Below are 15,174 nucleotides of genomic sequence, written 5' to 3' on the forward strand. Positions count from 1 at the left end.
GTGAATACTTCTCTTCATCTCAAATTCTCCCATCCTTCTAATATTGTTCTAGCTCGCCTTAAAAATAGTATACATGTTTTATATTTATTTTATCAATAACCAATAAACAAACAAAACATTTTTTACAAGTAATATGATTATAACAAGCAGGCTTAAACAATAATATACAACAGTCATATAATATATAACTGAGATGTGATTCTAATAGCAGGTTACCAAGACAACAATAGTCTTGCTGTATTTAGCCTTTGTCCTGTGTTGTGCTTCCATTAGTATGATGTGCCAAACCAGAAACCAAGACTTTAAGTACTGTTTGCTGTAAGCAACATGGGCATGCAGAAACCCCCTAAAGACCTTTGGCAGACAACATGGTAGTTACAGCTTTACCTTTTTCAACAAAATAAGTCAAAGGAGCAAAGCACTTAAATAAGTAACCTGTGCAGTTCACAAATGCAATAGAGAGAAAGTATACACAAACCATTGCATACAGTCACAGGCACATGCACGTATACATGCACACGCACACACTCCTACCTCTCCGGCCCTCAGTGGAAAAGTCGGGTTTGAGTCTGCCAAGTTTACAAAACTTACAAAAGTGTATAGTAGTGCCTCCTATACACCTACAATCATGTGCCATGTGGCCTTAAAAACATTTCTGACTCAAACCTGTGACAATGATGGGGCTTTAAGAGGTGTGTTTTGTCCTGGTTTCTTTTAGATAGAGATTGAGGAGCAGGTACCAAGCAATCTATGAGAAGATAAACAACTTATGAGCCTTGGGATTTTTTTTTTAATGTTAGAATAATAGAGACAGCGTGGATGTTGTCAAGGTATCTCAGATCCAGGATTTTTAGTTAGATTTCAGCAGTTATTGCTGGGGTCTCAGCAGCATCGGAAAGCAGTAAATCTCTTACAGCTGCTATATAATTTCTGAGTTCTCTCAGAATTGTATTTTGATCTTCTTTCTCCTGGATTGGAGAACTGCATGTCAGACGTTTTAACTGCCTCAACACAATAATATGTGTTTTCTGAATTTGACTTTTTGCCAAGGGTGTGTTTATGGGGTGTTAATATATTGAAACTGTTAATTAGTAATAGTTATTCATTTAGTATTCTGTTAAGCTTTCCATTAGAGTTAAGTTTCCAAATTCTTTTTCTTTTTGTTGTATTTTAACTATAGTGTTTGAATAAATTGTGTTTTGTTCAACATTGAGTAGTTTGACCAATTGAATTGTATCTAGAACACAGCACCTGACATTTATCTTTAAAATAAGAAAACTTTAAAGTTTAGGCTACCTTTCTTAATATATTTTGAGGGGAACCAATCTGGTCCATAACAAATTCCACTCCCCAACTGCTTCCAAACAGATGCCCTCAATCTATAGAACTATGTTAATCACCAGCAGACAATCCATAGATGCTGAACTGAAAAGTACATCGAGTTATTAGATAGGGAGAGAGGGTGACTGTAGGGAGTGGTGGGGATAATTTGGAGTCTGGTGGGGGAGATACAAATGAGAGGTAGAATCTGCAGAGGGAATGTCCTCAGTGCCCACCGAGACCCCCAAAGAATGTACAGCACCTCTCACGTTTTTAGACCCATGTGAAAAAATATTAGCTGGCCTCCTTCACTATTCCTGCCCAGCTGCACATATTATTGTGTTGAGGCAGTTAAAGGCTTCAATGATGCCAAGGTTGGAGGAGTTAGCTGACATCTTAATGTAATATGCAGTTAGTTCAGGGTTAGGTGTTATTAGAAAAGGTGAATACTCTCCATCCTGCACACTATCGTGGCTTGCGGGGTTCTAAAATTCCTCCTATGCTCCACCACCCAACCATGTGTGAAGATTCCTCGTAACTCCTGTGATGCACACAGCTCTATAGTTTGAGGGTCAGGCATCTGTTTTTGAAGCCAGTGGGGAGTTGAATTTGTTATGGACCAGAGCTGGGTTCTAGATACAATTCAAATGTCAAATTACTCAACATTAAGCAAAACACAATTTATTCAAACACTACAGTTAAAATACAACAAAAGAAAGAAGAACTTGGACACTTAACTCTATTAGAAAGCTTAACAGAACAGTAGATAGAATAACTATTACTAATTAACTGTTCCAAGATCGTTCCCACTCCTCTCTATTTAAGCTAGGAAATTGCATTTTTTTTCATTAATTGATAGCCAGGATTCTGCAGTATAATCAGATGTGAACTACTCCTGTATTCACTATTATTGATCTCATTACATTACCTTAATACTGGCATTCGTAAATTGAGCACATCTTATTTAAGTCACAGAAATTATCACAGCCAAACCTAAATAGGTGATAAGATTTTACAAATTATAATTGTTAATAGCACCAAAAGAAACTATTTTAAAGCTATAAAATCTAATCTGTTCTTTCAGGTGGAAATTGGGTACAGATGTGAGCAAGAGAGTGACAATTAAACATGTTTTAAAAAATCCATAGTGACCAGTAGTAAATTTGATTCCTGCTCTGTTCTAAGTTCGCTTTTCTCAATGGAATATCAGGACAAAGTTTTCATCATTGCTACCCAATGATTCATTAATGGAAAGCATATGCGTGTTGGTATCTATCAAAGGAAGGAATGAGCTTACCAATGGAAGAATAGTTCTTATGGAAGAATAGTTTACCAAGCTGAACTAACTAAAACATCACCACTGTTTGAGCAAGGTACTGGAATGCAGCCAGCACTGTTGATAGTGTATTCCAGCAAGAATTTGGTTCTATTAAGAGAAGACGCCTCATTTGAAAAAAATTTGAAGACATCAGTAAAACACAAAGATTTTAAATGATTCCTCCATAACACTAAAGATAGTGTGATGTAATCCTCAAATTATATCATTTGGTTGTACTGAGAAAGCTATGATTGGTAACACTCATGGCACATGCAGTTCCAACATTTGCTGGATGACATCATGCAATTCTATCCAACAGGAGGGGCTTATTACAAGGTTCAATGGGATATTCAGGGTATTTTGGCAGCCACTGAAATGCAGTTCAATAGATTACAGACTGTTCAAAAAATTACATGCAGGAGCATCTAAAGGTCAGTGAGCGTAGAGTCATAGAGATGTACAGCATGGAAACAGACCCTTCGGTCCAACCTGTCCATGCCGACCAGATTGGAGATGGAGAGTAGGCTCTTGAACTGAACAATGCAAGGGGAAGGGGCAGAGCTAAGTCCCAAGAGCAGCTGGATAACTGTTCTGTTAGAACTCAGGCCATGTTCTTGGAGTTGTTATGTAACTAGGTGTTGCAGTAAGGCTTTGGAAAACTACAAGAAGTTTTGCAGGATCATAAGAAGCTGTATGCAACTAATAATCAATACAGCTGAGTGTCAAAGTTGAAAAGCTACACACAGTATTTGCTGCAATCAACTGAGCAAGCTTAGAGCTTGGGAAAACCAAGGTATCACTTGCTGAAACTAGTTGTCAGTGAAAAGCTGTAGTTGTACCTATGATTAAGTCCTAGTGTAATTTTCAGAGCTGAAAGAAGTTTGGGCCCAAGAAAAGAACCAGAACACTAGCAGTCAGTGAGGTAGTCCAAGATAGAATGGTTCTTAAGAGGAAGTGTCAAGGTTCAGGTGAAGAATTGGAAGCCCTTGTGAAGTCTGCTGAGACTTGATAATCCATCATGTCATTAAAGTCTATGGAAATCATTGAAAAATCAGTGGGATCTGTCTGATCATATTTATTATTTGATGTACACTGTTTTCTGTTTGGTCACAATTTATTACCCACATCTACCATGTATTAGTTTGAGTGTTATAATAAATTGTACAAGCATTATAGATTGTATTAATGTTTTGACTTGTACAGTAAAGCATTATTGTTTGTTCAAACCTATGGAAACTTGTTCTTTTATTCTTTTAATAAGTCCTATGAATATCATCATTTGCCTACATTAAAAATAAACAATTATTCATTCCAGTGCAGATCATAACATAATTTGGTGGTCTTGTCTGGGATCATCCCATAAACTTGGCAGTCAGGTTTGGTTTCAGACCAAACATGGTCAAATTTCAAATCTAGTCAAGCTAGTCCAGAATTTTAAATCAATAAATAAAGTCCAGTAAGAAAAGCAAATATTGAAATATTAATAAGGCGTTTAAGATAATAATCTTCAAGGAAACAAGTTAGGAGTAATGTGGTTCTATTAATATTTCTGAAAATGCATAAGTAGAAGTATGTATTTGAAGACTGTAAGAGATGGAATCATTATTAATCAAGGAAGTGTAAAACATGTGAATAGAACACTGCACAAGTTACGCATTGTTGGAGGGCGAAATAGGCAAAAAATACTTTACAGCCAACTCATATTTAATAATTTTTAAAATAAAAGAATATTTATAAAAGATGGTAATAGTAATGTTCCAGTAATTCAGTGGAGTTGTTTTTGAGGGGGTATCTTGAATTTTTCATCTTGCTATTTGTGAGACCTTGTTGTGCAGAATTTAGCTACTATTTTCTACATCGTAACAATGTTTACACTTAAAGTATTTCATAACTGTGGGGTGCTTTGGGGCATGTTGAGGTTGTTAGTGCAAACTTTTTTTTTTGTTTTTCTAAACCTATTTTAATTTAGTCAACATGATCAGCACTGGTTCAAGATTTTTTTTACAACAGGTATTTTTATAATTCTATATATTCCCTTTCTTTCAGACAGTTCCAGTCCACCAAACTCTATTGAAGATGGCTACTATGAAGATGCTGACAACAATTACCCACTTACCAGGATAATTGGAGAACATAAGCATTCATGTAGTTACATAATATTTTCTCCTTTATTGCTTACTTTAAAAGATTTAAATAGAAATAATTGTGTATAACATATGATGTGGTATGTCTTTTGCTTTAGAAATAACTCACAATATTAGGTTTTTTAAAATTGCAGATAGGAAAACATACCCTCACAGCTGACAGATCCAATTTCTTTGCAGGTGGGGGTAGGAGACAGGAAAGACATGACTCATATAGGAAAGAAAGACAAAATCATCAGGATCAAATTAAGTCAATAATTCAAACAGACCCTAGTTTGTAAGATGCAATGACATTAGCCTGCAATGTGGGAGTCATACATTATTGGAATTGATTAAATGATCTTGAGGCATGCATAAGATCTATAAAACTGTCATGATCTGAAGTTTTTTAGATCCCCTGCTCTTTAAACTTGATTAAAAAAAAGTTAGATTGCAGCTATCACTGATCATTTAAAATACACCTTTGCTGGACTGTTTTGATAATATTACCCATCTGCTTCATTTTAGAGAAAACTAATAGCATCTGGTCATAAAGTTTGCAATAGAGTCCTTTGTTAGTATTTCTCCAAAGGATATTATTTCATTATGATTCTTCGGCTGAGTTTCAAAAGTTACAATTATCTCACCAGGGATTATAAATTTAGAGTTTTATTGAGGGTTTAATTTAAAAGATTATCTAAGGTTGGTGTAGTGTCCGAACAGAAAAAAAACTTTGCTTTAATAAGAAATTAACCATGACAATTAAAAGTTTGTAATGTTTTATTTTTATGAAAGGGAGCTTATTTCACTTATTAAATGTGTTGAAGTGAGAGCTCTTTTAGATTGTTTGAAGTTTTTTTTCATTTTCACATGGCTGCTGAGGTCTGTCCATAGCAAGTACTCGGTGAGTGGCTATACAGTTGGCAGTGAAATATGAGTGCCCTTGGAAGATGGTAGGGGTCCTGAAATAATCTTGTATTCGCATGAACAGTAAGTGGTACAATGACAATTGGGTTGGAGGGTTGAGGGTGTATGAGCAGTGTGGGCTAGAGGCTCTTACGCCTTCTGAAAGCAGTTAAACTCATGTTGAGGCCAAAGGTAATGGACCTAAAATGCTCACTCTGAAGCTTCTGGTAAGTCTGACTGAAATAGTGGTGGAAGCAAAAAAAGAGAAATCCAAAGGAAGTAGTAAGTTAGAGAATTGAAGTGAAAAGTACGTGGAGTTCAGGGTTGTAAATAGAATGAAAGTGTCTAACAACTACAGGCTGTTTTTGAAGAAAAATCAGAAAATGCTGGAGAAACTTGGCATCTGTGGATAGAGAAACAGAGCTAACATTTTGAATCCGGAAATGCCAATTAGTATTTTTTTAAAACCATTTTATTTATTTTAACTTATAAATTCATGATCTCCTGTCAGTTATTTCAGGAGATTTTACTGCAAGTTAGAGATGTTGCCAGGGTTGAAGGGTTTGAGTTACAGGGAAAGGCTGAATAGGCTGGGGCTGTTTTCGCTGGAGCGTCAGAGGCTGAGGTTGACCTTATAGAGGGGCGTGGATAGGGTAAATAGACAAGGTCTTTTCCCTGGGGTGAAAGAGTCCAGAACTAGAGGTCATAAGTTTAGGGTGAGAGGGGAAAGATTTAAAAGGAACCTAAGGGGCAATATTTTCACGTAGAATGTGGTGAATGTATGGAATGATTTGCCAGAGGAAGTGGTGGAGGCTGGTACAATTACAACATTTAAAAGGCATCTGGATGGGTACATGAATAGGAAGGGTTTAGAAGGATATGGGCCAAGTGCTGGCAAATGGAACTAGATTAGGTTAGGATATCTGGTCATCATGGATGAGTTGGACCAAAGAGTTTGTTTCCGTGCTGTACATCTCTATGACTCTAGCTTTCACACATCTTGCAAATCCTCATTTCTTCAATTCGTGTTTGTGTTTTAAATTTCTGAATGCTTTTAATTATTTTACAAAATCTTTCAAAGGAAAGATCAGTGAACCCATTTATATTTGGATGAAGGTGATATCTCAAACTATATGTCATCTGTGGAGTTTATAAAGAGTTTGTATAGTTTTAAAAATCTTCAAATAGGAAGCTCATGACTCACCACAGGGGTAACTGTACCCTACTGTGCAAAATCCCTTGATTCAATCCTAGATTTGAATGTCATTCAAATTCAAGAGCATTCAGTAGTGTTGCCAGTTCTCAGCTGGGTTATTAGGCATAACACTTGAAGATAATATTTTGTTCTGCTTGTGGAATGTTCTACAATGAGAAGGCAGCTCTGGCTGGACGATTACAGAGTAGTATTGATGACGGCGATGGAGAAGTCAGCAGCAGAGGCTTTCATGCACACAATATGACATTTGGAAGGATGAGTTGTTCCAATCTGAACTCATATCATGTTCACTGACTGTTTTCTCCAAGGTTTTCACAATATTATGAGATCTATTGCCTGGTGGGCATTACAAAATACACAGGATATGCACTCAGCCATTATTCAATTCAGCAAAATTAAAATTTTAAAACAATGGCAAATTACAAAAGATATGAAATGAAAACAGGAAATGCTGGAAATACACAGCAGGATCATCATCTGATACTGGAAAAGATGAATTAACACTATAGGTGTGGACACTGTGACCTTGAAGCATTTCCTTCTAACAACTATAGCCATGTACTATCACACAGCTCTGCTGGACATTACTGCACTCAATATAAGAAGACTGCTTCATATGATCAATGAAGCAAGCAAACAAACCCAGGGTATTCTTCAGATAATTACCTTTCTTTCTTATTCTGCTAATTTTCTCACTTCCCCGTACTATTGTAGATGCACAATTCTGGCATAAAGCTGTCTTGTTACTGCTCACAGATCAGTCAGCGCCTTGACCATGTGAATAAATGCAAGTGGATATTATTCATGTACATTTTGTCAGAGACAATTTGATAATGAAAGGTATTACAACCAGGCCTTGTTTTTTAATTGTTGTTCACAATTGCATATTTTCATGCATTTCTTACCATCTTATGTCAGCTTTTCTGACAAAAGTTTTTTAATTGAGAGTTTTTCTTTCCTGATGTCAGTTACAAAATTGTTCCTTCAGTTGAACACAAGGATGGAATTATGTTTATAAAATAAGTCAATATTATTAGGATAAATAATTCTTTAAATGAAAGTTAAATATGCACTCTGTTCCATTTGACTCAGTCCAATGTTAAATATACGAAGAAAGTAGAATGTTGATGCATTGTATAGAATTATGATATAATGAGTTAGTCTGGCGAGGGGTCCAAAAGTAGCAGAGAGAGAATGAAGAATAAAAGATAAGATATACTGAGGTTAATAAAAATGTAGACAAGACTATCAAACACTACTTAGAACTAGTCTTGACAAATATATCAAAACTGCTGAATCTCCTGCAGATCGTAATGTTTTGTTGATAATATATTAATTGCTTCACATAGACAATGACTCGGATGTAATGAGCAGTGCATATGAATCTTATGATGAAGAGGATGAAGATGGGAAAGGTCAACGGCTGACCCATCAGTGGCCATCAGAGGAAGCCTCCATGGACTTGGTGAAAGATTGCAAAATCTGTGCCTTTCTGCTGAGGAAGAAGCGCTTTGGGCAGTGGGCCAAACAGCTCTGTGTCATTAAGGAAAACAGACTTCTGGTAAACTGATTGTTGAACTTTAAACTTGGAAGGGCTTACTGTTGAAACACGTTAGAATTTTAACCAATTAACTGATAGGTCCAAGTGGAAAGGTTTCAGAACCAAGTCAAAATAGCCACACGGCATTTTTAACAAAGATGTAAATGCAACGTTAAGTGGAAACTATACTTTTTAAGATATATATTATTAGCTTGATGTGTACCACTTCTTGTGAGTTGACTCTTTGCACTTGTAAACTTAAAGCCTAATATCCCTGATATATAAAAACATCTATTTTCAAATTTAAATCCAATTCATGAACCAACAACTGTCAAGAATTCATAGTTTTAAAACATGCACTTTCTGAACATCTGAATTTGTTAGCATAAACTAGGAACTGTTGATGATACGACTATAATAATAGGCTGGATTTTCACGGAGTCAGTGAGATTCATTGGAAGTATGAAAATCGCAGTCAGGATTTAATTCCAGGATTTCTGACCACATTCCTGGAAATTCTACTTAAATATCTAGGCTGGTTCAGGTTGCATGTCTCCACTCCAGGCTCTCAGCTGCACAAGCTCCATTGTAGAAATGCGCATGGTCTAGTTGTCAGCAATTTTCATGGAGTTGGGCCAAACCTTTAAAGGACTTGAGGTTCACAGAACCTCAGAAGTGCCATGATCCATATTCTGAATAATAGAAGCCTTTGAAAGGTAAGCTTAACCTGTCTTTCTCATGTCACCTTATATAAAACTATGTCACCACATCCAGCAATCATGACACTTCATGCCCCAAAAATCAAGCTATAGGACTTCAATGCCTATTCAGTAACCTTACATAACCAATGAACCCTACAGTGACAATACGATTTGTTTTAAAGGCTTTTAAATGTGTCTTTCAATCATAACTTTTCAATACCTTAAAAAAGTCTTTTCACTACAAGATAATAAAATGGTCAATCATCCCAAACTCTTTAAAGTACTAATAGCAGAAACTCTGTTAGGAATACATTGAGGCTTGGCTGACAGCCCACACATCATTAGACTGTTGAAACAGCTCAGCCTTAGAGAAAACATTGCTTGATTGACAGCTCTGACTGTGATCTGTTCTATCAATTGCATGATGCTTACTTACACAAGGTAAATCAGGTGCAAGTGCTTTCAGTTTCTGTTATTGATATTTTAAATGATGTATATGATTAACATTATTAAAGAAGCTTTTTTAAGACACTGGAAAGGTATAAATTATATTTTAAATAACATTTTAAACATATCCCTTTGTCAATGTAGGAATCATTGGTTTTATACAATGGGCATATCGATATATAAGTGGTATAGCTTGCCTTGGATAGGATGAAAGACCGAGGCACAGCATGAGTTGGGGTATGGATGAGGAATGAAGAGTGTGTGGGGTGTGATGGGTGAAGTCAGGTGGGCCTTACTATTTTATTATAACTGTGATGAAATCTTACAGCACAGAAGTGAAACTTTTAAACAGTCTGCCCTCAGTATCCAGCAGCCCTTATAGCTATCTCTGAAATCCTTCGAGGGTCAACTAGCTTGACTGCAGCTTGCACATTTCAGAAATTTTCCCAATTCTCACTACCTTCCTTAAAGATAAAAATCCAGCTCAATGGATTGGTTCACCATGTTTCAGTTGACATAGCTACAGGAAAACACATGGTTATGCTGTAGAGGAAATACCGATGAGGAATTGTGTAGTGGGCAGTACTTGAGACTATCTGGTATGACTATAACAGGTTCACAATACTGATTTGTCACTTGAGTTATACGTGGATGCAGGTCTTATTCTAACATTAGATATATACCTATATAATATGTAAAGTGTAGAATAAAACTTTCTCGACTTTATAGCAAAATATTTTCCTAAACGTGTCTCAGAGTTGTACGTACACCGTCAGAATGATACTCTGTTTCCCACATTATCCTGTGACATTTCTGTGATTGTTCTATTCTTTGCCAATTATGACCAAACTGGGTTAATTTTCATAACAAAATATAGGTTCACCATAATGAAACTTTAATCCATCTTAATTTCTTTTGATGACAATTAAGAATATATTTTTCTAATGCACCATAAACTTCTGATTTAATTATGTTCAAGAACACGTCTTCAATGAGCTTCCAATATATATTCCTGCAACACATAATGTAAGATCAGAATGCAGGTGGGTTGGAATGCAAACCTGCTGTCTACTTATTGACTTTTCCATAAGAGTGGAATTTTAAGACATTTTCAAGGCAAGAGAAGAGAGATTTAAAGAAAGGCATAAAAGGCCATTTGTTTCACACACAGGGTAGTTCATGTGCGGAATGAACTTCCTGGGGAAGTGGTGGATGTGGGTACAATTATAACATTTATAAGATGTCTGGATAGATACACGAATAAGTAAGGTTTGGAGGAATGTAGACCAGGAGCAGACAGGTGGGACTAGTTTAATTTGGGATTATGTTCAGCATGGACTGGTTGGACCGAAGGATCTGTTTCCATGTGGTTTGACTCTATGACACTGTGAATTTCTAACTTTAAATAGTCCATTGTGCTAACCTTACAAAGGGACAGTTTTGGAAGATCTGTTGTTAGCAAACCTTTAATGGACAAATTTCAACCACATATATCCATGTTAAAAAAGACCCATTAGCTAATATGGTGTTGTGCTTCAAAGGGAAAATGGAACAAAAAATGACTACACATGTAAGCCAATCAAGTTTTCAGTCTAAACAATTTGAAGCAGTGCAAACGGTATTCAGAAAATGAATTTGTTTCATAATTTGAATCTGATTAGAACATGCTTCTATGAGCAAATGATATTTTCCTTAACTTTAGTTGATACAGCAAGAAAAAATTTAAATTCATTCAGTTTGCGAACCGAAGCTGGTTTTGAAATTTTAGTTTATAATTTTTCACCAGTTTATACTCCATTTTGACACTACAGCATGATTTATGCACTTAGTGAACAATGCTGTATTTAGTCTGTAGCCCTGGCTTCTCTTGAAATGACATGACATAGTATGAGGTAATTGTGCTGTTATACTCTTAAATACAGGCTTAACACAGCTCTTTATTTCAACATAGCTTTAATTACAATCAATAAAACTATATCAGTCAAAAAACATGCAGAAATCTCAATTGAATTTTGAGAACATTTATAAAGTAATATACATATAGAAGAGTATCATCTCCAATGATGACAATCGTGATGATTTCAGTTTTTGACCTAATGCTAAAAATTATGTTTGTAATGGAACATTTATAATACACAAGACAGTTTCAGGTATTAATAGTTTGGCTACAGATTAATGAGACTCTGTTATTCATAGGGTGCTAAAGAACTGTTTCAATAGATGTTTGTTACTGGAAAGTTTGCTTCAGCTTTATTTTCATAAATCCCGATTGAGAAGATTAATGAGATGCAAGAATGAGTTAGATGTATTTAATAATTACAAGTGTACGAGATAACCAGCACAAACTGAATAAGTCGACACTGGCTGCTGAAGCTGTGCATTCATGAGTTTCAGTGGACTTTATTGCTGTGTTTTCCAAAGGATTGTTATTTCACCTGTGCCCATTCTGAATACTTGTCTGAGTTTCAAACCCACTTATCTGAGCTGGATAGCTGGAGATGCATTTTGTTGACACTTTTTAAAAAAAACTATTAAAGGATTGATTGTGTTTGAAACTGTCACCAAAGAGAAATTTGTTGTTTGTTTTTACAATACAATGAGCACTTGTTAGGATTTACATTCTTTAAATTGCGTTCATGAATTAATTTTTTCTTCAAATCAAGTGTGTGTGATCATTCTCTTAGATCATCAGAAATTTAACATTTTTTTCATTTTTACATAGCTTTGGAAGCTTGCTCATGGTTAATACAAAGCTATGGAGGTGGCCTGAAAGGTTTGAGGGGGTATGATAGTGGCTTTGTGTTATGGGGATGGGTGCATATAAGTGAATGGGTAGATATGCTAGAAGGCCAATCTGCCTTTTATACAAGTTGGCAAAAGCATCAAAAGATTGAGACGAATCTTCAACAAAACCATGTCACCAATGACCTACCTCCATGGATGCCATTTGACATCTTCTGGAGGGGGTGGGACTAAATTGGCCATGCTTCAATCCCTGAAGGTAAAAAGAACTGCATTAAGAGATGGATCTACTAAATCAGGAGGTTTTCTGCCACAAGCTTCCCATCTCACGTCTGAAGATCTGCCTCATACTTTTCAATGAGTTTAGCTTAAAAGGAGTGATTGAGAAAAACTAAAATAAGACAAAGAACAGCAGATATTGGGGATTTGAAACAAACAAAATTGAAAATTTCTGGAGAAACTCAGCAGGTCTGGCAGCATCTAGGAAAAAAAGAGAGTTAACAAGTGCAATAACCATTCTTCAGAATTCACAAAGGATTATGGGACTTGAAATGTTAACTCTCTTTGTCTGTTCACAGGTGCTGCCAGGTCTGCAGAGTTATAGAGTTACACAGCATGGAAACAGACCCTTTGGTCCAACCTGTCCATGCTGACCATAATCTCAAACTAAACTAGTTCCACCTGCCTACACTTGGCCCATATCCCTCCAAACCTTTCTTATTCATGTAATTATCCAAATGTCTCCTAAACATTGTAAACATCTAAAAGTTGTACCCACATCTAACACTTCCTCTGGAATTTTGTTCCACACAGGAACCACTCTGAGTAAAAATGTTGCCCTTCATATCCTTTATAAATCTTCTCCTCTCACCATAAAAATATGTCCCCTAGCCTCGAATTCACTCACCATAGGAAAAAGACACCTGCCATTCACTTATCTATACTATTCATGATTTTAAAAACCTCGATAAGGTCATCCCTGAACCTCCTACGCTCCAGTGAAAAAAGTTCCAGCCTATCTAGCATCTTCCTATAACTCAAATCTTCCATTCCAGGCAGCATCCTGGTAAAATAAAAATTTAACCCTCTCCAGCTTAATAAACTCCTTCCTATAACAGGGTGACCAGAACTGTACACAGTACTTCAGAAACTTACTGGTTTTTCTTTAATGAGGAAAAATAAGTTGCTTTCTATTGGAGTTTTCCTGCAAATTAAAGCAAAATAAATACGTATTTCTCTTTTTCTTAGTGTTACAAGAGCTCCAAAGACCATCAGCCTCATATGGAGTTACCACTCAATGTGTGCAATGTTATTTATGTGCCTAAAGATGGTCGACGCAAAAAACATGAACTAAGGTTCTCTCAACCAGGAACAGAGGCATTGGTATTAGCTGTACAAAGCAAAGAGCAAGCAGAGGAATGGTTAAAGGTACTGGTAGTAATTTATAATATGTGCAATACAAACCAAGAATACCAAGGTTTTTGTAGGACACCATTGTGCAAAATATTCCCACATGTTTTGTAAATTTTGAAGTTTGAAACAATATTTTTCTGGCTCATACGATCATGTCAAAACTGCTACATTTTTGGTTCTGATAAGCTCACAGAACATCTGCTGGAGGCTCAAATACAAGGTTGCTTCCAGCTGATTTGTTCACTGTTTAAGAGCTGCAGATGTTTCATTTGGAAGCGAAGAATTTGAAACAATGTATTAGCCAAAGAAAAGAGATTGTAGACTCATTTCATTAGTCCCATTGCTTCCTTCATCACTGCAGATCACTCCACCGGAATAAATCTCAATTGCTTACACTGTCCTTTATGATGCTGGCATTTCAACTAACTTTAAATGTTCAAAGTGCCAATTTGATCAGACTATTTTTAATAAGTGAAGATGATTACACTAATGCACCACTAAATGTCAGAAGAAAATTTACAAAATCTATATCACTCCAGAACTAGCCATGTCCCTGACTGACCTCTCCAGTTCAGTTGCACTAAATGCACCATGGAAAATTGCCTAGTTATATTTTGTTCATAAAAAAACAGGATAAATCTAACCCAACCCCATATCGCCCGAACACTCGCTCTCCATCATCAGTAAAATGAAGGAAGGAAACACCGACAGGGCTACCTAGTGTCACTTCCTCAAGAATAACCTGCTCGCCGTTGCTCAGTTTGTGTTCTGCTACTGTTATGTCACTTCTGACTACATTACAGCCTTGATCCAAACATGGATTAAAAAGCTGAGTTCCAGAGGTGAAGTCACAGTGACTGCCCATTACATCAAAAATGCAATGACCAATTGTGACATCAACGAACCCTACCAAAACTGGAGTTGACCAGAATCAGAGTGGGGGTGGGGAGATCTCTCCATCGCCTGGAGGTGTACCTGGCAAATAGGAAGATGGTTGTTGCAAGTCAATCATCTCAGCCCCAGGACACCATTACAGGAGTTCCTCAAAGGAGTGTCTTAGGTCTCACCATCTTAACTGCTTCATCAATGAATTTCTCTCCATCATAAAATCAGGATTGTATTTTTTTTCATGATTGTACAATACTAAGCATCATTCATGACCCCTTAGATACTGAAGAAGCTCGGGTTCAAATGTAACAAGGCCTGGACAATATCCAAGCTTGTGCTGATAAATGGGGAAGTATGACTCTTGCAAAGCAACTGCCTGACAATTGCCATCTAAAATAAATCTAACCATCTCCCCTTGATGTTCGACTGTGTTACCATCTTTGGATCCTGTTTTGTCAACATCCTGGTGGTCACCATTGATCAGAATTTGAATAGAACTGGTCATATAAACATTGTGGTTACAAGAGTAGACCAGGGGCTAGGAATTGTGCGTTGAGTAA

General features: G+C 36.4%; 1 protein-coding gene across 3 annotated transcripts in view; it reads left to right on the forward strand.

Moving 5' to 3' along the window:
- afap1l1a (actin filament associated protein 1 like 1a) overlaps positions 1-15,174 on the forward strand; it is a 211,746-nt gene that overhangs the window by 140,370 nt on the left and 56,202 nt on the right. For all 3 annotated transcript variants that reach the window (XM_043703824.2, XM_087995440.1, XM_043703823.2), the window contains exons 6-8: positions 4,685-4,783; positions 8,233-8,444; positions 13,562-13,741. In XM_043703824.2, the coding sequence (XP_043559759.2) occupies positions 4,685-4,783; positions 8,233-8,444; positions 13,562-13,741 (491 nt within the window). The remainder of the gene's footprint in view (positions 1-4,684; positions 4,784-8,232; positions 8,445-13,561; positions 13,742-15,174) is intronic.

Source organism: Chiloscyllium plagiosum, unplaced genomic scaffold (genome assembly GCF_037043375.1).
Source record: "Chiloscyllium plagiosum isolate Xiang-an unplaced genomic scaffold, Cpla_swu_hap1 HiC_scaffold_16, whole genome shotgun sequence".
NCBI classification, from domain to species: domain Eukaryota; kingdom Metazoa; phylum Chordata; class Chondrichthyes; order Orectolobiformes; family Hemiscylliidae; genus Chiloscyllium; species Chiloscyllium plagiosum.